At 33.7% G+C, this 24,523-nt stretch overlaps 1 protein-coding gene and 1 long non-coding RNA gene across 2 annotated transcripts; one reads left to right on the top strand and one right to left on the bottom strand.

The window, feature by feature from the left end:
• The first annotated feature begins 7,125 nt into the window (after positions 1-7,125).
• On the top strand, positions 7,126-9,132 carry LOC131165290 (aspartic proteinase PCS1-like). Its single transcript, XM_058122948.1, has one exon. It carries the CDS (start codon positions 7,373-7,375, stop codon positions 8,702-8,704), a length of 1,332 nt encoding a protein of 443 aa, XP_057978931.1. The 5' UTR covers positions 7,126-7,372; the 3' UTR covers positions 8,705-9,132.
• A 3,688-nt stretch (positions 9,133-12,820) lies between these two features.
• LOC131165292 (uncharacterized) lies at positions 12,821-23,276 on the bottom strand. Its single transcript, XR_009139529.1, has 3 exons — positions 22,877-23,276; positions 19,153-19,292; positions 12,821-13,133 (listed from the first exon to the last, which is right to left on the bottom strand). It is a non-coding gene; the product is annotated as an uncharacterized LOC131165292 (long non-coding RNA).
• Positions 23,277-24,523: the final 1,247 nt, after the last annotated feature.

The raw sequence follows: 24,523 nt of genomic DNA on the forward strand, positions 1-24,523 counted from the left end.
AAACAGTTATTATTTTAAAAGCATACTTAACTTAGTTGCCACACACTAGTGATAGCATATTTCCACTTACTGAGCGTCGACTCACCCCTTTATTCTAACATTTTTCAGGTGAGCCAGATAGGTGAGCAGATCAGGCTCGCGGATAGAGAGAGTGTTTGGACACCCTGGTTATAGGGTGAGTTTTTGGCAAAATTGTGTATGTTTTTGGGATAGATGATACTAGAGTGGCATTTTTGTATGGTCTGTATATTCTAGAATCTTGTATTGTACAGTTTATGTATAAATGGTTTCATGATATATGTTTCTGCTGCGTAGGAATGTTTACTGTATATATTTAAAAAAAAAAAAATTGATAGAATTTTGAGGTCGTTACAGGATCGTTGGGGAAACGAAGTTGGAAATCATCTCAGAGTTGAGGTAAGACTTTTTAAGTCAAATTAGACTTTATGGTAGTTATAGGAATTGATGTACGCATGAAAATACTGATGTTTAGTACTAGAGATTTTGAGTTTCAGGGTATTGAGTAGGAAATCCTACAGAAGTCAGGCTAGGAAATTTGAGGGGCTTTCTCAATAGCCAGGTAAGAGAGTAAACTAAAACAATTCTTTTCCATGCAAATTATTATTGATTATGAGTAGTTTTATTTTCAAAAGAACATATGATATATTCGTTTATTATGAATGAAATGTACGATTGGGAAAATACTACTATGATGCTTAAAAAGTATATGTATGTATGTATGAGATGTCAGAAAATCATGATTTTAAAATATGAAGTATGACTTTTAATAGAGCATGTGTGACATGAATATTATTTTACGTGAAATGAGATAAGATATGAATGTTTTTACGAGTAAAACACATTTTTAGGTATTTTGGAAAGATGGGTTATGTTATATTGAGTTGACGAATATATGATAAATAAGTTATTTTCAAATGTAAATAACTGAAATGTATTTGGCGGGAGGCCATATTTATGTTATCGGCGCGAGGCCGTATTTATTATGCTATCGGCGCGAGGCCGTATTTATTATGCTATCGGCACGAGGCCGTAATGATATTATTGGCACGAGACCATATATATATATATATATATATATATATATTTACTATGATTTTGGCACGAGGCCATACGTATGATTTTGGCGCGAGGCCGTATCTATGTTTTCGGCACGAGGCCGTGTGGATGTTACGTATGTTCATGTATTATATGTTATTGCAACCAGGATATTAGTTTAGTTCAGACCAGGAGCTCGGTACCGTAGCTATGGATAGATCAGATTTGGCACGAGGCCGTATTAGTGCTAACCATTCCACGAGGGGATGGGAGATGGATAGTCAATGTGACTTTCAGTAGAGTGTGGACGTCCACCTGGCAGTTCGGACCAAGGTGTGGCGGACCCATCGTACTTACAAACATATTTGATTCGGCAGTGGTTGGCCGGTCATTGTCGGGTCCCGCCTTAGGGCTGCACAACCCGTCATGGGGGGTAATACATGACATTAGCTAATTATTCATTCTAAGTATATTTTCAGTAATACGAGTTATAACAGATGTTTATGTATGTTATGATTTATTAACGAATATGAAAATACATGATTATCTAGCATGATATTATGATTATTTCCAGAGTTATGAAATATACAGTATATGTATAAGCACTTTAAATATTCATGTTGCCACACAACTGTATTTAGTTTACTTTCCCTTACTGAGAAGCGTCTCACCCCCAACATTAATATATTTTTTAGGAAACCCAGAGAGACCGGCAAGTCAAGGCCACCGTTGAGTGATTGGTGCTTCCCTACTAGAAGGGTAAGCCCTGAGCTAGGACTAGGAGATTTTTGGTTGAATAGTCCTAGTGTTATTTTGACTTTTTGGAGATTGTACATATGAACAGTATATTGATGTTAATAGAAAGCTCTGGTATTATGTTTTATGGATGGATATATGAATTTTTATGTTTACTGCTGCTAGGTTTTTCGTTGTGTATGACAGGTGTCCCTATTACCCACGGGTTCGGGTTGACCATTTATTTATTATGTTGTATTTTATTAAGGGATGTTACAATAATTTTGTGGGCTTACTGAGAAATGTGAGTGCCCTGGTAGCAATAATGGTACTAGAGCAGAGGGAAGCTGCTTGTATAGGCGGATAATCTTCCCTATCTTCGGCTAATTATGTGTGCGAATGTGAACTAAGAATGTTTTCATAAATGTGTTTACCTACTTGGTGAACTAGTTATTTTCTGTACACTAAATGCATATTGGCCACACACTGACATTAACTTAGTTTTTTCCTTACTGAGTTGTGTCTCACCCCTACTTTACAAACTGTCTTTTCAAAAAATTCTAAGGATAGAGTCTAGCGGGCTAGAGGAGCTAGACTAGAGGTGTAAATTTACGTAGGTAGTATATAGATAGAGATTTTATTTTTGTTTAGTTTTATGGGATGTAATTATGTGAAAATGAATATATTTGTGTATAAAGATAGTTAGAACTCTGGTAATGTAATTTAAGGATTTTATATTTTATTTTCGGTGCGTATGTGTGTTTTATATTTGGTGAATAAGGTATTAGGTATACTGACGTCACTCAAGTAGTACTCTGGGCTCACGTGGTGGGTCGGGGTCATTACATTGAATCTTTAAGAATTTGTTCGGATTAAGAATTTTAGTGAGAAATGAAAAGAAAACTTATTTTCCATTGTATTTTCCTCTCTTTATATCAAATATTACTAAAAATAAAAGTTTACTCTAATATATTTAAAAATTATGAAAATTTAAATATTAATAGTGTACAAAACCAAATTTTTGTTCATTGCTTTTATATATATTTTATTTTCTTTTTAATTTTTCCTTGATAAACAAGCATGAGAAATTGGATTCATTTATATTTTTCTTTTCTTTCATTCATATTTTTCAAGTTCCAAACGGACCCAAGTATATCATGATTCTGTGAATACAGTTAATTTTCGTGCAAATGACTAAAATTATACAACATTCATTGTAAGTTAATTTTGTTTTATTGGAAACATTTAGGCTTCGTTTAGAACTTGGATAACGTCAGAGAAAGGAAGGGAAAATATGAATGAATTAATTTTTCATATTTGATTATAAGAAAAGCAAAAATTAACTAAAATCCTTGATCCAAACAGTTCATTAGTTATTTGTAGAAACTGAAACAAATTTTGAGTACAAAGAAATAATAAAATAGATAGATAATACTAAGCCTTTATTTGAGAGCACTTAAAATAAGTGTTTTATAACACTTATGACTTATGCACTTTTACGAAAAAAGTGACACTTGACTTGTTAGGGATCACTTTTCTTAGAACTATTTCAATGATTTTTTATAACAAATCTAAACTAATTTTTTGTCACTTATAATCGTACTATTCATAGATAAGATCAATTTTATAAATATAAAAAAAATTTCATGATTATCTCATTATTATAAAAAAATATATTAGAAGATAATCATATATTATTTTATTATGTATTATAATATATTAATTATTGATGATTTTTACTTAATAAAAATATTTAAATTTTAAATTAAAATTAACATAAATAGGTATTAATTAAATTATTAAGTAAAAATATTATATTTAAAATTAAAAATATGTTAAAAATAGTCATATAAAATTTTGTAATTATTATAATGCATTAATTATTAATAAAATATAATTACTTTTTAAAATAAATAAAAAATCATCTATAAAATAAGTTAATATTAATTAAATAAATTAAAATAGACCAAAACATACTCACCTCTCACGAGGCTTGGCAAAAAGACAAAAACCTCCCATGAGGTTTTTAAAATGTCACAAACCTCCCTTAATGTTTCAAAAATGTCATAACATAATAATATCAATATTTTACAAATTATTATGACACCTTGTTGAAGTTACGAGGAGGGAAAACTTGAATTGGTCATGATGTTATATATTTGCATGTGTGCATCACGCTTTCATGGTTAAAAAAGTATATATGTTTTTGAGAATTAATATTATTTTTATTGACATATGTTGTGACAATATCAAATTTAATGCTCATTCTGACTCATATGGTTGAATCAACATAGAGAATCCTCATGTTTTTGCATGTGATGTATTAATTTTGTTCTATTTTATTTTAACTTATTAGACTTGACCTTGTCATTGAACTTGTAGGTATGCACAAGAGCTATTTTAGAATATAATTGGCGACTCAAGATCCGCTCACAAGCCCTAATTTATTTTTAAGAGTTGGGAGATGATCATTGAATCTATGAAAGCTACACCACTTGACAGTATATATTAAGGAGAACTCATTTTTCATCTTACATTCTTTTGCATTACTTCTAATAAGATTAAAATTCGAAACTTTTAATATGAAAATCTCACCATTTAACCATTATAATAAGATCTCTACAGAGACACTCTTTTACAAGACATGCATATGCTCGTTCTTCCTTTTCAATAGCTGGAAGATTGTTTTTTTATTATTACTTATAAATAAAAATTTATTTCAACGCAACATCCTCTGACTAGCAAAATAACGGATATCATGACTAACTTAAGTACAACATAACAAAAGAATTTTAAAATAGATTCATAAACAAAAAACACAAAATAATTAATATTCATTTTTACGAAAAAAGTAAAAATCATATCACTATAAAATTACTTTCATGAAATATCCCATGTCCTCGTTGTGTCTATATTAAATACGATCATCAATGTATAATAACAAAAATAATAACAATTTCGAGCATCGTTCTGATCTAAAAGGAGAGCAAAAATTAAGAAAAATGTTTCGAGTCATGACATGGGCCTCTGAGATAATTCAAGAGAAGTTATAGGATTGTAAGCACCATCTTATTTAGATTGCCTTGCATTGATGACTAATCCATTGAAAAAATTAAATATAAAAAAAATTATGTACCTGGCAAATCAAATCATTCAATGCCAAATTAAACACTATTAATTACTAATTATCAAAAAAATTAATTATAATATTTTTTAGGATTGATGGATTGATTTGGAACACAGGTCACAGGGCATGGCCGCCGTGGGAGACCAAAGTCTCCATTTTTGCCGCTTGGGAGACTTCAAAATTCGGAGTGGGGCGGAGGACTCCTCATTTTCCATTAATAAAAAACAATTTTGGTTGTTTCTTCACACCCAAATTCCCCCCCAGTCCACGGCAATGGGCTTTTCCTTTAATCCTTTTGATGGGCGGCTTCTTCTTTGTGGGCTCAGGGCCCACCTACCCGCCTGCCCTTGTCCTTTTCCGGCCCACTTTCCAGCACTTCTCTTCTCTGTCTCCCACTCGGACCTCCTGGACTCCATTCGCTTTTTCCCATAAGGGCATGTCGGTCATTCTACATCTCCGAGTAGCTCCTGGGTGGGGTGGGGTCCCTGTTTGCAGTAAACATTTTTTAAAAAAAATAAAAAAATTGAGATTAAAATTAATTACAATAATAATAATAATAATTGAAGTTGTTGAACAAAAGAGCTTTGGAGTGAGCTTCAGCAACCCCCACTTGTGCGTATTGTCGTACGCCATTACAGCTGTTCTATCTTTGACTTTATTAAAAAAAAACAAAAATCAATTACTTGTGTCTTGACTTCTCTTGAAATTGAAATTTTGTTGTCTGCAGATGGTTAATTAAAGTCGTATAATTAAAATTAATAGTTCAACACTTCAATTATTTAACACATAAAATAATGTACAAATAAATATAAAATATTTGATGGAAAATAAATTTACTAATTAAAATTGATGGTCTTTTGAGGTTTATTTGGCGTGATGCGATGAATAATAATAAGAGTGATGATAAATTTGATATACGAGAAAAAAGAGAAGAAAAATTGTTGGCCACCGAATTTAATGGTCACATTTTATAGTAGATTATTAAAAAAAATGACATAACTAAAGTTATGTATTAAAAATATATTTAGTAGTTTTTATGTCAACGTCTTAGATTAAGATGTTTATATATAATTGGACTAAAGTCTATCGCATAAAATGCATTAATTAAGGACGCGCTAACTAAAATAAGATGCATGAAATAAAGCAAAATATGACGCATATTATGAATTTTATGAGTAAAAATTTAAAATAGAATTTTACAAGAATCTTTTTTGGCTCATGCGTGTATACTATATTGAAAAGAAAATTTTATGATTCCATATATATTATTTAATCACTTTTCATTGTCAACTCTTATTTAAATTTATAATTATGAAAACCCTAAATTCTAAGATTAGAATGCACCATAAGACACAAAACATATGACTTATATACAAGATTTTTTTTTTCTTCAAATTCATTTTGATTGTTGTTTCCATTTGCAATTATGATACGTAGCAAAGTCATGGTTAGTGTTTGGACAAAAAGAAATTTTATTTATTTTTAAATTTTAAATCAAATGTCATACTATCATTACAAATGCATAAAATTTAAGTGCTAGCTGGTCAAACTTTATACAGTTATGTAGTTTATAAGTATATCAAAATTATGTTTGGAAATATGACTTTTAAGTATAAGATTAAAATTTGACATTAAATTTTGTTTAAATTCATTTAAATTTAAATTAAAGATTTGAACTCTAAAGTAGATTGAAAGATCAAGATAAAATTATCCAATGAAAGATAATTCATTCTCTTCCAAAATTTAAAATTTTAAACACAAAAGGGAACCTCTCCTAAAGGACTGGGAGTATGAATAATAGTAAATAAGTAAATTAATTATATGTCAAAATTTTAAATAATTCAATATGACTCTGCATGTTTTTTTTCTTGGAAGAAGACATTCTTAGAAAAATAAATGATGTTAAGGTGTATAAAAAAATAATTGAATTTTATATATTCAGTTTTTTAAATAGGTACACAAATATACTGTGTTTTTATTTCTAAATTTTTATTTAAAAAATTGATTTTTTCGTAATTATAAATATTTTTATAAAAACTATACAAATAATAAATTTATATTCTTATAATTATTTAAAATGAAAAAAAGTTTCACAACTAATGAACCGGTCTTAAAACTTTTGAATAATACATCAGATTTTCTTGCGAAGGAAATTATTTCAAAATAGTATTATAAACTCAATTTTAAAAACACGTTTCGTCATAGAAAATCAGTCGGCGTCATACGCAAAAACTGTCGTAATTAGTAATTGTCATTGGAAACCAAACTTAGAAAGCGAAAAAACGAGCACTATAAATGAACCCACCATGAATTTCAATCACAGCTCAGCCAGAGACCACGCCCACGCCACCACACACTCTCACTACATCCCCAACCGCACACTCCTTCCATTCCTCCCATCTTCAATTCTTTCTTCTTCCTCTTCTTCTTCCAATCACTGCTTCATAATATTCCATGGCCTTTCCAGATATTTCTCAGCTTCTTATTTTCTTTTTCTTCATCATTCAAATTCAATTCCACATCTCTTGGTGTTCGCCGGCGGCAACTGTTATATTACCCCTCAAAACTCAGGCAATTCCGTCCAAGTACTCCCGGAGACCCGTCCCGAAACCGTCCAGCAACAAGCTAGCCTTCCACCACAACGTCACCTTGACGGTGTCCCTCACCGTGGGCACGCCGCCGCAGCCGGTGACCATGGTGCTCGACACCGGCAGCGAACTCTCGTGGCTTCATTGCAAAAAGTACGACCGCAACCTTACCTTCATTTTCAACCCCTCTCGCTCCTCTTCTTACTCTACTTTCTCCTGTTCCTCCCCCACTTGCACGACCCGGACCAAAGACTTCACCACGCCCGCTTCCTGCGGCCCGAATAAGCGCTGCCACGCCACGCTCTCCTACGCCGACGCATCCTCCACCGAGGGTACCCTCGCCGCCGACACCTTCCGCATCGGAACATCGGCGCTGCCCAGCACGGTCTTCGGATGCATGGACTCGGGTACAAGTAGCAACATCGAAGAGGATTCGAAGACAACCGGGTTGATGGGCATGAACCGCGGATCCTTATCCTTCGTTACCCAAATGGGTTTCAAGAAGTTCTCGTACTGCATATCGGGTCGGGACTCCTCCGGCGTTTTGCTTTTCGGGGACGCAAGCTTCAAGTGGCTCAGGCCACTGAACTACACCCCGCTGTTTCAGATGTCCACTCCGTTGCCCTACTTCAACCGGGTGGCCTACACGGTTCATCTGGAGGCGATCAAGGTGTCGGGCAAACCGCTCCGAATCTCGAAGTCTCTGCTGGAGCCGGACCACACCGGGGCGGGTCAGACGATGGTCGACTCGGGAACGCAGTTCACGTTCCTGCTGGGCCCGGTTTACGAGGCGTTGAAGAACGAGTTCGCGAACCACGTGAACCGAACGAACCGGGTACTGAAACCCCTGGGAGAACCCAACTTCATTTTCCAAGGGGCCATGGACCTGTGCTACCGGGCGCGAAAGAAAATACGCGATCTGAGGCCGTTGCCCGCCGTGACGCTAGCTTTTCGGGGGGCAGAAATCACCGTGTCGGGGAAGAGGTTATTGTACCGGGTCCCGGGTCAGGACAGAGGATCCGACTCGGTACACTGCTTCACGTTTGGGAATTCGGAGCTGCTGGGCATAGAGGCGTACTTGATCGGAAACCATCACCAGCAGAACGTGTGGCTGGAGTACGATCTAGCAAACTCCCGCGTCGGGTTTGCAGAGGTTAGGTGCGACATCGCGAGTCAACGGCTAGGCCTAGGCATGTAGGAAAGAAATGTTCGGGTGTATCTGTAATCTGGGCTCTCACTGTTACAATTGCCCAATCCATGGTCTACGAGCGAGAGATGGCTGGCTCATCTGATCGGAGGGGCGTGGCCGTGGGGCGGTTGAAGGGGTAAAATAGTAAATATGACACGGCTGTAGATGTTAGAACTATATCTTTAATTTAAGACATTAAATATTTTAATTTTGGGTATGTGTGTTGGAAAAATATCTTCTGCGAATCGTTGTGCCTGCTGCGACGGACAACAAGTGGGCTTCTAGAGTCGTCTTTTCTGTTTCCTCGTTTCGTTTGTCGTAAAATTATAGAGATTTTCGTTAATTAAGGCTTAATTTCACTTTGTCTGCCTTAAAAGGGTCATTCTCGGTGTCTCCACGAAAAATATATTTAAATGGATTATTATTATTATTATTATGTTGTCCGCCATCCAACCTTGCTTTGATTTTGGATTTAATATCAATCTGGTTCTTAATATTTGTAAATTAGGGAGAGATTAAAAATGATCGCAATTTTCGGAGAAAAGGGTGTATGGAGGTTGATGATAGAGGTGCGATGCATGGAAGGAAAAAAAAGGGGGGGATGAGATTCAAAAGGACGACTGCTGCGGGCTTAGCTGGAGATGTCAGTTCATGGGATGACATCATTATAATATATTTGTGGAAAGTACGCTTTAATCATTATTATACCCGAAAAGTAAATTTAATTTAATCTAATTTTGCTCAAATTCAAACATACCCTGGATGATCTATGCATCCTTTGCACGCCTTCGCCCTCCCCTCCTCACGTTCGCCTTATGAACGCGTCTCCTCCCACCGACGCGCCAATTTAATTATTCTCATTTATCACTCTTTTTGTCGGCTACAATTTAATGAATTATTATTAATGCGATGCAGTGGGCAGTTGGTTACTAATACATCTTATCTTTCTTAACTATTGTCAAAGATGACCTGTTTTTTCTTACTTTTCCAAATTTTCCTAACAAATTACAAGTAATTAAGTCTATAATTTTTTTACCCTCTTACAAAATAATTAATAGTGAATTTTTTTTAAGAAAATTAAATATGCAAGGTATATTTATAGCACAAATTTTCAAAATTTAAATTAGAGTTTGTTTTAAAAAAAATAATATAAAAGCATATTAAGTTGATGTTTAGGAGCATGTATTTCACAATTTGTATTTAAATTTTATATTATATTTTGCCTAAATTTACTTAAATACAAATATAAACCTCTAATTTTGTGTATTTAAATGCGAGATTATGTCTTTAAAGTCTGAATAAAATCAAATATAAATTTCGCAATTCACACGCTCAAATGTTATTTAAATGATATTTTAATTTTCATACCACTTATTTAAAATGAAATTTAAATTTTTATAGGAAACTTTTAAGAATATATTGGGGGGTTCGACGTCAACTAGCAAATGAAATATATTATTCTACTTAAAAATAAAAAATGGTTAGTGTTATTATTGAATATATATTTTTATACAGAAAAATGTTAATGTGCATTATTTTTATATTTAAAATTTATAAGTTGCGACAAATATATGTGCTTTTTGCTTTCATATGTGTCCAAGTTGCACCGAATGCATGTACTTGCCTTTTAAGTTTCAGCATAGCTAATTATGCACCACTTGATTTTGCTTTGTTGAATAGGCATAATAATACTTATTTTTTGTTTTATATTGCATAAAAAGGAGAAATGTTTCAAGTGTACTATGTGATCATAGAATACCCTTAAAATTAAAAGGAAAGTTTTATAAGATAGCTATAGCGCTCCGAACCCAATGGGATGCGGAGTGCTAATATTTCATAAATAACCCTATAATACTTTGATGCCACTATATCAACATCTATAATTAATATAAGACTACAGCTAATGAAAGTAAAATATATTTATACAACCATACATACCAGAATACTTCTCTCAACCAACATTACTAAAATTTTCCAAAAAATTATCCAACCCAGAATGAACGAAAACAACCAAACATTACAAAATAGTATCCTACCAAGCCCACTCTCGGCTAGATTGTCTAGGTCCTGCCCGGAGCTCTTAGACTCAATTTCTTGTATGTCATGAAAAATTGATAGATTTACTGGAGTGAAACACTTATCAGTAAGACGGAATCGATTAGTATTAATGTGTGGCTAACATGAGTTTCAGTGAACTTAAACACATTCTTAAATTTACTTTATCTGGCATATATGACAGCTTGAAAATACGCATTTCTTTCATAATATAGTAAGGATTTAATGTCTTTAAATCTGTCAAAAAAAAAATGATCTATGATCGTATAAATTAACAGAACAAAATTCATATAATCGATCCCACTTAGTGGGACTTAAAAGTTTGGTTTTGTTGTTATTGTTATTGGGTTTTGTAATTTTTTATTCATTTGTATGAAGTGGTTAGAGATGAGTTGGTATTTGTTTATTAACAATATTTTGTGTCTTTTAAACAAGCTTTAATAGTTAAATATTAAGACTTTTGTTTTGGTAAATTTTAGGTTCAAATTTGAAGAAAGAGTTAAAAGAAATATACAAGAGAATATGAGATGCCTGTTGTTGTACCTAATCCAAGGGTAATGTAGGCTTCAAATAGATTGCAAAAAGAAATAAAATAAAAGGAATAGATTTTGTCATTAAATTTCTTAATAGCGGTGGGTCCTCAAATAAATAATTGAGTATAGGGTATAGATATATTTGTCTAGGGGCACTTTGGTCTATGTGCATATATTAGGCTTAAATTTATTTTATTATGTATTTATTCTGTTTATATTGGAGCCAGTGAGCTCAATGAATGCTGGCCTGCGCAGCCGCTTGCTCTCTCTTGTTCAACCTTGCATGGCCTATGAATTTCTTACATAGGGCCCGGCTAAAAAATTTTATAATTTTAAAAAATATAAATTATTTTAAATTTAAATAAAGGAAGAAAGCATTTGGTGGCTAATGTGATTAAAGGCACACATTTATATTACGCATGCATCGTTTAAAAATGTTAGTTTCTCAGTTAAAAGTTTTAAAACAAAAAATGAAGAATTAATCTTCCAATTGAGATTATTTGAGAAGTGGGAAAAAATTTAACATAAACAATAATATTAAATAAATAAATTATTTCTTTTTTCCCGAAATAGAACCCAAGGTGGAAGTGAGAAGTGGAGGGGGGGAAATCAGTAGTCGCAAACCACGCGTCAATCATAAATTGATGCCATTGCCACCTCAAACTTTCATGTTTCCTTCCTCCTAATTTATGTCACCTACTTCTCTGCCCAATTTACATTCGGGTCAAAACACGACCCGCCTGTTAATTTATGGGTCTTTTCAAAGCGATGTGATGTCCTTGACCTTGACACCATTTTACTATTTTGGCAAGCAAGCTATACACGCGGCGCACGCACAAGTTAAAATGACTCCTTCAACTTACACGTGGGCTGGGCTTTGCCACCACAACCAATTAATTATTTAAAAAAAAAAAACTTTACGTCTACTCAATATAACTAGAAATTCGAATTATTTTTAAGATTTTTTCTGATTTTTTTAAAAACACCAATATCCCACTACCTTGCATCTTTAATTTTTTTGTTTTCTTTTTTGATGCTCTCACTCCTTTGTACAACTAGCTGATGATTTCCAAATCCCAAAAATAGACATTTTGATTTTACAAAAAAAAAAAAAAATAGTTGTAAAGCACAAATTGCTTTTTTTGTTTTTGTTTTTCCAGCGCTGGCACGATACAAGGAACGACCGCTGCAATTATTAATTTTGTTCTTTCAAGATTTGGTTCCATTCTCTTTTCTTTGTTATATTTGTTTGTGTTTGATTTGTCTTAAGAATCATGACTTTTTGGTAGCTAAAGCTAAAATCCTCTACAAATATCTTGAGCCATAAATAAATATCTTCGATTTTTGAAACCATTTGAAGCGAAATCCAAATTCAAATGCCACAAAAATCTGACATGCAGATGCAAACCAAATTGAAATTGAAATGATACCCTCAAATTCCACTTAAAATCCAAATAGGTGGGGAGCATTCGCTTTCCCACCCACCCAACATTTTGTTATTTTCTAAGCTAGGGTGGCACATGAGCCTACGCACATATTTGGATCCAAGATTGGTAAAAAATATTTACAACATTAGTTACTCTGCATCAATGCTTCATTCTCCATCAAATCTAAGCCAAGAACAAAATCATTACAAAATAAGGCAGCACAATTGGAAAACAGAAAACTAGATGTGCAGAACTGAGTTCTAAAATTCCCGGAAAAAAAATATGCACATACATAAATAGGTTTGATCTTGAGCAAACTTCTGCAGAATGCACACGAAGGCACTTCTGCTGCTAAAAAGCAATTTCCACCACCCGTGTAATGGGATTATGCTCCGTCCTCATCTTAGAAACTCCTTCAATCCCCTACAAAACAATATCCACGGGGCCAAAATTAGAATCGGCAAAGTTCTTAAGTAATATAATCACAAAAAGCTTCAGTAATGTGGCATTTCCCATGTTTTAGTCTTCATTCGATATACAATTAGAGAAGCAACAATCAGACATTTGCAAACCAAGACTTAATAAATATGAACAGCAACAGATGTTGTATTTGAGAACAATTTACTTGCAAAGGTTATCCAATCATACAAAGACATTGAATGTTCATCGAGGAAATGCTCACTTCACTTTCGTCGAAGGTTCCCACTTCAAGTTGCCTTTTTCATTTCATCAAAATTCATCCCTTGAAATAATCAACAGATGGCCATAACATCAAATTCCCACTTCAAATTCCCACATCTTCAGTGTTAGTTCTTCCATAATAATTTTGGTTCCTACCAATTCTTTTACTACTTCTCAAGTTTTTCCCTCTCTCACAATCAGATCTTTCTCAATCCGTATCATGATTTCATTAATTTTTTTTCTATTAAAGAAAAAAATCTTACGAACACAATCATTGAAGGTTTTCATTTGTCAAATATATAAATACATACATGTGTGTGTGTGTGTGTGTGTAATATTGTCTCCATTTCTATATCTAACTAAATAAAAAGGTGATTGAAGATGAAATTCCAAATGGCTCTGACGCCAATAGAAGATAACAATTGCTATCATCCCAACTATGGAAGTTTTTATCCATATCTTTTTAATTCCACTAAAATTTTTAATAGGACCAAGACTGTTCGCTTATCATTTAGCCCACACCTGTATTCAAATGAGTGTCAGAGGAAAATGTTACTTTGAATTCAAACAGTGAAACCACGACTGCCACATAGAACAGTACAGATTAAATAAAATAACCTATATGTGAACAAATATCGAGTGATACAGACAGCATTAATGAAAAGAGAGATTCTGCGGAGCATTCAATAGAGTTAGTTTCCATAATCAACAATAAATTTACACGTAACTTACAAATCAACAATTAACATTCATTAATAACATCCAGCATTAGACATCTTAGGTTCCCTCCAATGAGGAGGATGGCCCAAATGTGTGGAATGATCAACTTAGATGTCTTGGTTAGTGGTCATGTGGTATCCATGCCTACGGTAAAGTAGAAGGTTTTTATGCTTGGTGGTGGCCCACTTAGTTGTCATGCAAAGAGTGGTTCAGTAGTTAGTGGTGGCTTGCTTCAGGAGATACAACAACAACACAACCAAGTTTTAGTCCCACTAAATGGGGTCGGTTATATGAATCATTTTCCGCCAATTTATGCGATTATGGACTATTTCTTTTGATAGATTCAAGGATATTAAATCCTTACTCACTATCTCCTCTCAAATTATTTTAGATCTGCCTCTACCCCTTCTACTGCCCCCTACAGTAATTAAGTCACTCTTCCTCACAGATGCACTATAAGGCTTACGTTGCAAGTGTCCATACCATCTGAGTCGTCCCTCCCTTATCTTATCTTCTATAGGAGCTACACCTAACTTACCACGAATATGTTCATTTCTTAATTTATCTTTCAATGTTATACCATTCATCCATCTAAGCATTCTCATCTCGACAACTTTTACTTTTTAGATATTACATTTCTTCGTTGCCCAAGATTCCGATCCATATAACATAACTGGTCTTATAACTGTCCTATAAAACTTTCCTTTCAATTTTAAGGGTATTCTACGATCACATAGCACACTTGAAGCACTTCTCCATTTTACCCAACCTGCTTTAACTCTATGCATTACATCATCTTCAATTTCTCCTTCAGCTTGCATAATGGATCCAAGGTATCAAAATCTACAAGTATTATTTATTTCTTCAACATCAAGTTTAACTTTGTCTCCAATATTCCTCCTATCATTACTAAAATTACATTTCATATATTCTATTTTATTTCTACTTATCCTAAAGCCTCTAGATTCCAAAGCTTCTCTCCATAAATTTAACTCAGCCTCTACTCCGTCCCTAGTTTTGTCAATTAATACAATATCATCTCCAAACAACATACACCATGGAACCTCCTTTTGAATACTCTTAGTCAATTGGTCTATCACTAAAGCAAAAGGATAAGGACTCAAAGCAGATCCTTGATGTACACCTATGGTAATTGGAAATTCTCTAGTTTCTCCATCTATAGTCCTTACACTAGTCATTACTCCATCGTACATATACTTAATGACATTGGTATACCTACAACATGCACCCTTTTTTTTCTAAAACTCACCATAAAACTTCCCTAGGTATCCTATCATATGCTTTCTCAAGGTCAATAAATATCAAATGCAAGTCCCTCTTCTTTTCCCTAAACTTTTCCATTAATCTTCTTAAAAGATAAATAACTTCTGTGGTAGATCTCACAAGCATAAAACCAAATTGATTTTCTGAGATCTTCGTTTCTAACCTTAATCTTTGTTCAATTACCCTTTCCCATAGTTTCATCGTATGACTCATAAGTTTAATTCCACGATAGTTATTACAATTTTGAATATCTCCTTTATTTTTGTATATAGGTATTAAAGTGTCTTTCCTCAATTCATCTGGCATTTTCTTAATTTTTATAATTGTATTAAATAAATTAGTTAACCATATAATTTCGTTATCACCCAAGCATTTCCAAACTTCAATTGGGATGTTATCTAGTCCCATAACTTTCCCATTTTTCATTCAATTGGGATGTTATCTGGTCCCATAACTTTCCCATTTTTCATTTTTTTTAGTGCAAACTTAACTTCGTTAACTACAATTTTGTGAATAAATCTTATATTTTTAGTTTTTTCCTCACTTGACAATTTTAAGTTTAAGTCTTCTATTTGATTTTCGTTAAACAACTTACTAAAATAACTTCGCCATCTTTGTTTAATATCTTCGTCCTTAACTAATACAATATCATCCTCACTTTTTATACATTTTACATTTCCTAAGTCCTTGCTCTTTCTTTCTCTAACTTTAACAAGTTTAAATATATCTTTTTCCCTTTCTTTTGTACCTAATCTATCATACAAACTATTAAATGATTTATATTTAGCTTCACTAACGGCCATTTTTACATCTTTTCTTGTCTCCTTATATTTTTCAAAGTTATCTCTGTTTCTACATTTTTGCCACATTTTATACCAAATTCTTTTTATCTTTATGATTTTTTGTACATCTTTATCCCACGACCAACTTTCTTTGCTATTCGAGAATCTTCCCCTTGATTCACCTAAAATCTCTTTTGCTATTTTTTAATAGAGCTAACTAATCTATTCCAAAGAATATTTGTATCTATCCCATCCTCTAAGGTCCAATCCCCCATCTTTGATCATTTTATCTTTAAATTTTATTATATTTTCTCCTTTTAGGTTCCACCATCTAGTTCTCCTACACTAGTTTATTTTATCCTTTTTCTTCCATTTTTTAATACATATATCTAACACTAAAACTCTATGTTATGTGGTTAGGCTTTCACCTAAAATAACTTCACAATCCTTGCATGATAAACGATCTACCCACCTAGTTAAAAAAAAATCTATTTGACTTCTATTTTGTCCACTTTTAAAGGTTATTAAGTGTTCTTCTCTCTTCTTAAAACAAGTATTCATTATACTAAAATCATATGATATAGCAAAGTCTATGATCATCTCCCCAAACTCATTTTTGTCTCCATATCCATATCCTCTATGTATCCTCTTATAATTTTTATCATCTCTTCCAACGTGTCCATTCAGATCTCCTCCTATAAATATTTTCTCATTTCCTGGTATGCCTTGTATAATACTATTCATATCTTCCCAAAATTGTCTCTTAAGATTTTCTGCTAAGCCAACTTGAGGAGCATAAGCACTAATGATATTTATTATCTCTCGTCCTAATACCATCTTGATTTTTATAATTCTATCACTTACTCTAGTTACATCCACAACGCTATATTTTAAGTTTTTGTCTACAATAATGTCTACTCCATTCTTATGTTTTTCTTTTCCAGTATACCAAAGTTTAAATCCTGATTTATCGGTTTCTCTAGCTTTCTCCCCCACCCACTTAGTTTCTTGAAGGCAAGGCTTGCTTCAGAAGATGAATGATCATTTTTAGAACAGTTAAATCAATTAATTTGGAAAATTATTGCTGGCAGTTAAGAGTGTTTTATGCATCCTTAAAGATGGCCAAGAAGAGCGCGAGGGAGGAGAGAATAAAACACTTTGCTGAAAAGTTAGGGTCAAAGGTGCCTCAATAGTCAACTTGATCTTGATGATCAGATGGTGATATCTCCTCCAATAAAGCCAGAAATTTGATAGCTTGTTCAGAACTCATCCTTCTTCATTTTAGATGGTTTAAATGTTATTTGAAGTTATGCAGACCTAGTTTCATGGCTGGGGCAGCAGCCTCTATTCATGGGAGTGATTTCTCTATTTCTCCTTGAAGTTTGATTCCACCTTGTTTTGTGATGACTCATATTACTTTGTATTCCAAGAATTTGTTATTCTTGATTATTGCAGTTGATGCATGTCTCTAGTTCAACTAGGGAATGATTATTGTAACATACTATTTTGACATAGTTGAAGATTGAAATCAGGGTTCGGCCCGGTGGTTTTCCCCTTCACACCAAAGGGTTTTTCACAGAAGTCTTGGTGTTCTCTTTGTGATTGTGTGGCTGGTTTGTGTTTTACACTGCTGATTACTTCTGAGTTTTGATAATCGACCATTCTACTTAGTGTTGATTTGAATAAGGGGAAGAATTCTTGGACTACTGCGTATTTTGCTATCACCTCTACACCTCCCTTATCCAACAAGAAAATGAACACCAAATAAACAATTTTTCATAGGCAATAATTATTTATCAATCGACAACAGAGAGGAGAATTTAAATGCTCAATGCATGAAAGACAAACCTTCTATATAGCTCATAATCACCCTTCCACACCTTTCTTGTTAGTTAAACAACACAGGAACAACTGACAAAAAAATGTTTGCCATAGATTGCCAACAAATTCGGAGCCTTTTAGATCTAGAAATATATTACTGTCTGCCACAAAACTACATTGAGTTGATGCAACTAGACGTGGCAAAAGTGACTTAATTCTATTGACAATTGTGAGTTTCCTCATATAGGAATTCTCATCAAAATAGCAGGATGAACCCACAAATTAAGATTTAGCTTCACATTGGACTTGAAAATTCACAGAACATGTAAAACATTATTTCACCCTGCTCGACTCAAAATTCAATCATGTCAAACTCCAATCCTCATATCCAAGCCCATTTGAATCCCCACTCCCCATGTCAATATCCAAATTGAAAGTTCATCTTACTTTCACATGCAAATTGAAACAAAAATTTACCTTGAAACAGATCTTAACTAGAATTTTTAAAATTGAAACTCAATTGAAACTCATATTTACCCAAGTAAACGAAACTCAAAGCAGGTTTCCCTCCAACATTCAAAGTAAACCCAAATTCATTCCCACATGCAATTTGAAACTCAATTTCATTTCAACACTAGAATGAGAACAAATTTCATCCCAGTTCAACACAATGTCACTCTTCATGCAACATTGTTCAACTAAATTTGACAAGAAATCAAAATCTAATTTCAGACACATACTACAATTTAAACCCATCTCACGTGATAAATAAATATTCAATGCAATCATGCAAACAAAATCCAAATTCAAATGCCAAATAAATCTGACATGTAGATGCAAATGGAATCAAAATGATACCCTCAAATGCCACTTGTTCCTCCAAAATGGGGATATTCCCTTTCCCAACCACCTAACATTTTGTTATTTTCTAAACTATGGGGTGCATGAGCTACACACAAATTTGTATCATTAAAGGATCCAAGAATGGTAAAATAACAGTATAATATTTACAACATTAGTTACCCTACACCAATGCTTGATTCTCAATAAAATCTGTGGAAAAAAAAAATTGCAAACAGAAAGTACAAAATAAGGCAGCACAATTAGAAAAAGGAAAGTAAGATGAGCAAAACTCCCTAAACAAGTGCACATACATAAATAGGTTTGATCTTGAGCAAACTTCAGCAGAATGCATGTTATGACAGTCCTGCTAAAAAGTAATTTACAGCACCCACATGTGGGATTATGTTCTGGGCTGATCTTGGAAACTCTTCCAATCCCTACAAGACAATACCTGCAGTGCCAAAATTAGAATCAACAAAATTCCAAAGTAACATAAACAACCAGCTATAAATCATGTTAAAATTTTGGTTCCTCTCCCTTTCTCTCAACACAAACATTATTTAAGAAAAATAAAAGGTATAGTAATCTGGTACTGTAGTTGTACCACAATGCCACCATTTTACCTTGTTTTCGTCTTCATTCAAGGCACAATTAGAGAAGCAACAATCAAAAATTCCAAACCAGGAATAAGAAAATACAAACAGCAAAAAATATTGTATGTGAAAATAATTTACTTGTAAAGGTTATCCAATCATACAAAGACTTTGAATGAACTGCAAGGAAATGTTCACTTCCATAGAAGGTTCCACTTCTTGCTTTTTTAATTTCATCAAAATTCATTCCTCAAAATAATCAACAGAGGGCAATAACGAGGCCCTAACATCAAATTCCCACTTCAAGTTGCCATATCTTCAGACTTCAGTGTTAGTTCTTCCATAATCATTTTCATAACCTTCCAATTCGTTTAACACTTCAAGTTTTTCCCTTCTCTCAGAATCAGATCTTTCTCAATATGCATCATGCCGTAATTAATTTTTTATTGAAGAAAAATTTTTTAAAAACACTATCATGGATAGTTTTCTTTTGTCAAATATATACATATATATACATATGTGTGTGTAGTAACTTGGAATTCAGCCATCTGGTTTAGAGGAAATGTCCCTAAATTTTCTTTCATTTCTTGGTTGACAACTTTGCATAGGCTCTCTACTCTAGAAAAATTATGCTCTTGGGGAATAGTTGCAAGTCCAAACTGCAAAATTTGTGGCAATTCCATTGAAGTCAGAGACCATTTTTTATTCTTTACATGTGACTTCACAAAAAACATCTATATTGAAGCTTATGCCAGATTCAATATAAGCAGACATTTCAATTCTTGGACTGAAGAGCTGATTTGGATTTCTTCTTTGAGAAATAATAAGAAGCCCAACCCCATGAAACTGATATGAACAGCAACCATTTATCATACATGGAGAGGCTGTAATTCACTTCTTTATAGCTAAATTCCTTTTCATAAGAAGGAATAGTCTGCAAAATATACAAACATGTATACCTCAGAATAGGCAACTTTTGATAACTCAGGTAAAGGTGTTGAAAAGTGCTTCGGCTAACTAATCTGGAGTCTGATATAGTAGCTGGGAGTTTTTGATATATTAAAGTTGTCCTCCTCATTGTAGAGTTGTTGCTTGTTGATCTTCTTGCTCCTTTTCTTGAAGTTTTACTGTAATCTCTTATGTTTTCCCAGAGCTAATAAAGTCTTTATTACCTTAAAAAAAGAAAAGAAAAGAAAAGATTAAAAAAAACTAAAACTAAAACTGTTCCTATCATCCCAATTATGGAAGTTTTTATTCGTGTCTTTTAAAACCAATCTTCAATTCCACTAAAACTTTTAATAGGACCCAGACCATTCACTTATTACTTAGCCCACACAGTGTTCAAATGAATGTCGAGGAAAATGTAATTTTGAATTCAAACAGTGAAATCAAGATTGACAAAAACAAGTAGAGATTTAATAAATAACCTACATGCGGAACAAATAACAAGTGATACGAACAACATCAATGAAAAAACAGAATCTGTAGAGCATTCAATAGGGTTACTCCTCATAATCAACCAATGAATTTACATGTAAATAACATGTGTACAGTAAATCCTAGAACTTTCATTAATAACATCAAGTGTTAGAAATGTTGGGTGCCATCCTATGTGGAGGGCGCCCCATGTGTAGGATGGTTTAGTTAGATGTCTTGGCAAATGCTCATGTGAAATTCATGCCCAAGTGGAAGTAGAAGACTTTTATGCTTGGTGACAGCCTAAGTAGTAAATTATTGCTAAGTGAAAAATAATTGCTACAGTTAGAGAGTCTCATACGTCCTCGAAGACAGCCAAGAAGACAGTGAGGGAGATAAGAAACACTTTGCTGAAAAATTAGGGTCAAAGGTGCCTATGTAGTAAGTTTGTCGTGATGATCGCAAGTGATTTCTCGCCCAATTGATAACAACAACAACAAAGCAAACCTTAAAGACGCTAGGTGGGGTCGGTTACATGAATATTTTTTCACCAATTCTTTGATCATAAGCAATTTCCTTACAAATTCAGGACTACTAAATCTTTACTTACTATTTCATTTCTAAATATTTTAAATCTACCTCTACCCCTTTTATTGTCCCTCATAGTCACTAACTCTCTCTTCCTCACTGACACACTATTTAGTCTACGTTGCAGGTGCCCAAACCATTTGAGTCATCCCTTCTTTATCTTATATTCTATAAGAGTTACGTCTTATCGTAAACATGTTTATTCCTTCATTTATCTTTTAATGTTATACCACTCATCCATCTTAGCTTTCTCATCTTGGAAAATTTTACTTTCTTGTCCAATTGAGCTGTAATTTTAATAGCTTGTTCGTGATTTGTATTTTCCATTCTAGACAATTTAATTGTTATTTGAAATTTTGTAGACCCAATTTCATGACTAGGACAGCAACCCCTTTTTGGGATGAGATCTCTATATTTCTCATTTTAATTCTACCTTGTTGGTGATGACTCATATTACTTTGTGTGCTAGGATTTATTACTCTTGATGATTATAGTTGATGTATGCCTATAGTTTCAACTATGAAAACCTATTGTAACAAACTACTTTAATACAATCTAAGATTGATAGCGGACTTCGGTCCCATGTTTTTTCCCTTCAAACTTCAGTTCATATTGAGGGTTTTCCACCTGGTCATCTCTCTGTAGTTGTGGTTTGTTTTTTTGTTTGCTGCTAGTTCTGATTTTTAGTAATTGATTCTACTTAGTGTTAATTTGAACAAAGGGAAGAGATCTTGGACTATTGTGTATTTTGTTATCAGTTCCACACCTCCCTTCCACGACAAGAAAAGCAAAACACCAAACAAAGTGAACAATTTAAGTAAACAATTTTTCTATAGGCAATAACTTTTGTCATTACAAACCTTTTGCTAATGAACAAATGACAAAAAATTTGCCAAAGATCAACAAATTTGAGGAAAAATAACATGAAGTGGGCACTTTTTTAAATCTTGGAAATTCTATTACTGGGAAAATCAATGTCTCCAACCAACCAAGACTACCAAACACGTCTTAGCTTTAGTTGATATTAGCTTTGCTTCCCCCAAACCCCCCCCCCCCCCAAAAAAATTTTCTGAAAAAGAAATAGCATACATTAGGAAACCCAATTCATGCACGTGACGAATACATGCCTCACCAAACCAACACACCATCGCAGTGATTTCACAGGCAAAAACACATCAATCCGAAACGCCCATGACTCATATTCATGATCTCAATCACATGTTTGGAAAAATAAATAAACAAACATAAATATATACAATAAAGGAAGACGGAATAGATGAGTAAAGACTAGGGGAAGCGGTCGCGGTTTGGAGGTCGTTTGGCTCGCCATAATCTAACAAAGGGTGTATTTGAGGAGAGAGAGAGAGACAGAGTTGAGGAGGATGCAGTTGCAGAGAGTGTGAGAAAGAGAGGAGGATCAAGAGGCTAAGGGACTTACCAGTTCTAGGCTCAGGATTTAAGCACGAAGGTACGCCTCTATTGGCACGGCGGCTTACGGAGGGGTGTCAGCAATGGCGGATCGCGAGGGCTTGAGTTTCTTTCTGTTCTCCAGAAAAAGAAAATCTGAGAGGAGAAGAGAGGGCACCAGTAGCGTGCGACCGGACGCCATGCTGGCAGCCGACCATGGTGGCCAAGGCCATGCTGCATTGCTGCGCGGGTATTAGGGTTTTCGCGCATGGAAGAAAACGTTTGACTGTGTGAATCAGAAGACGAAATTGAGAAAAAATTAGGTCTCCGGCGGGACAGGGTGCTTACATTGAATACAATTCGCCGATGCTCAGTCGATTTATACGTGATCGGGCATTTTTAATTTAGATTCATATGGAAGTAGAGGAAGATATAATTAATATAAATTATATTTAAATTTAAATTTTAAAGTTTGAAATTTATGTTTTTAAGTATAATTTTTATAGTGAAATACTTTGATAAAAAAAAAAAATAAATTTTAAAATTTTAAAAATATTAAAAAAATATCATTAACTTTACTTAAAGTTTGCTAAAAAGACATATACCTCTTCATAAAAAATTAGTCATTTTGCAAAATATAAGCAAATGTTTGTCTTTGATAAACTTTAAGGGAGATTTTTAGGATTTTTGAAATTTTAATGGAGGTGCCTAAAATTTTTAAAAGATTAGCAGAAGTTATTATCCGTTGGAAATGATGTGATCCCAAGAGGGGGCTGAATTGAGTTTTTAAAACTTTTTAACTAATTTAAAAATTTGTCGATTCACCACATATCATATCACATTGGATATTATAGCGTGTGTGTAAATTGATTAAGTTATAAGTGCGAACATGCATGTGCAGTGTATAGACCCGAAGAATTATAGTAATTAAATAATAAAAAAATGAGAGAAAAGGAAAATTCCAAGGGGGACTCAAGAGGGTCTCGTCAACGAGCGCAGAGTGTTCTTTGACAAGCAGCCTACTTGGACTCATCGACATGGATACGTGTCTCGTCGACAAGAACTTATTGAGAGGGTTATTCTCAGGGCCTAAAACTCGTCGACGAGAGTTATATGCTCGTCGACGAACTTCCTTCTTGGACTTGTCGACGACGTGTCGTGGCTCGTCAACGAGGTCACGTGGACAACACTTTATATAAAGCCAAAAACACATTTTTCTACAAGAAATCTCATGCAAACTCTCTCTCTCTCTCTCTCTAGAAACCGACTCCTTCACCTTCTCTTTAGATTTCTAGTTTCGTTCTTCCCCGGTTCAACGATCGGAAGCCGCCACGTTACTCCTAGGAAGATTCTCTACAAGTCTACTAGAGTAGTTTGTTAATTAGGCTAACTTGAGCACCATCCCAAAAATATGGGTAAGTTGGTTATTTTATATTTTATAAGGTATTTGGTATTTCTGGACTAAGGAAATATATTAGATGGAATAATACTGGAGTTCTGTTGGGAAAAAATGTAAATTTTAGGGTGTTGAGTTGGGAACACCATGGATGTATGTTTGAAGTAATTTGTGGGTTTCTCGGTAAGTCAGGTAAGGGGATAAATTAAGTCATCATTTTTCATGAAATTATTTATTGTCATACAATATTTATTTTCAGAAAAATACGTAAGTTATAAAATT

This window comes from Malania oleifera, chromosome 10 (assembly GCF_029873635.1).
Source record: "Malania oleifera isolate guangnan ecotype guangnan chromosome 10, ASM2987363v1, whole genome shotgun sequence".
Classification (NCBI taxonomy): domain Eukaryota; kingdom Viridiplantae; phylum Streptophyta; class Magnoliopsida; order Santalales; family Ximeniaceae; genus Malania; species Malania oleifera.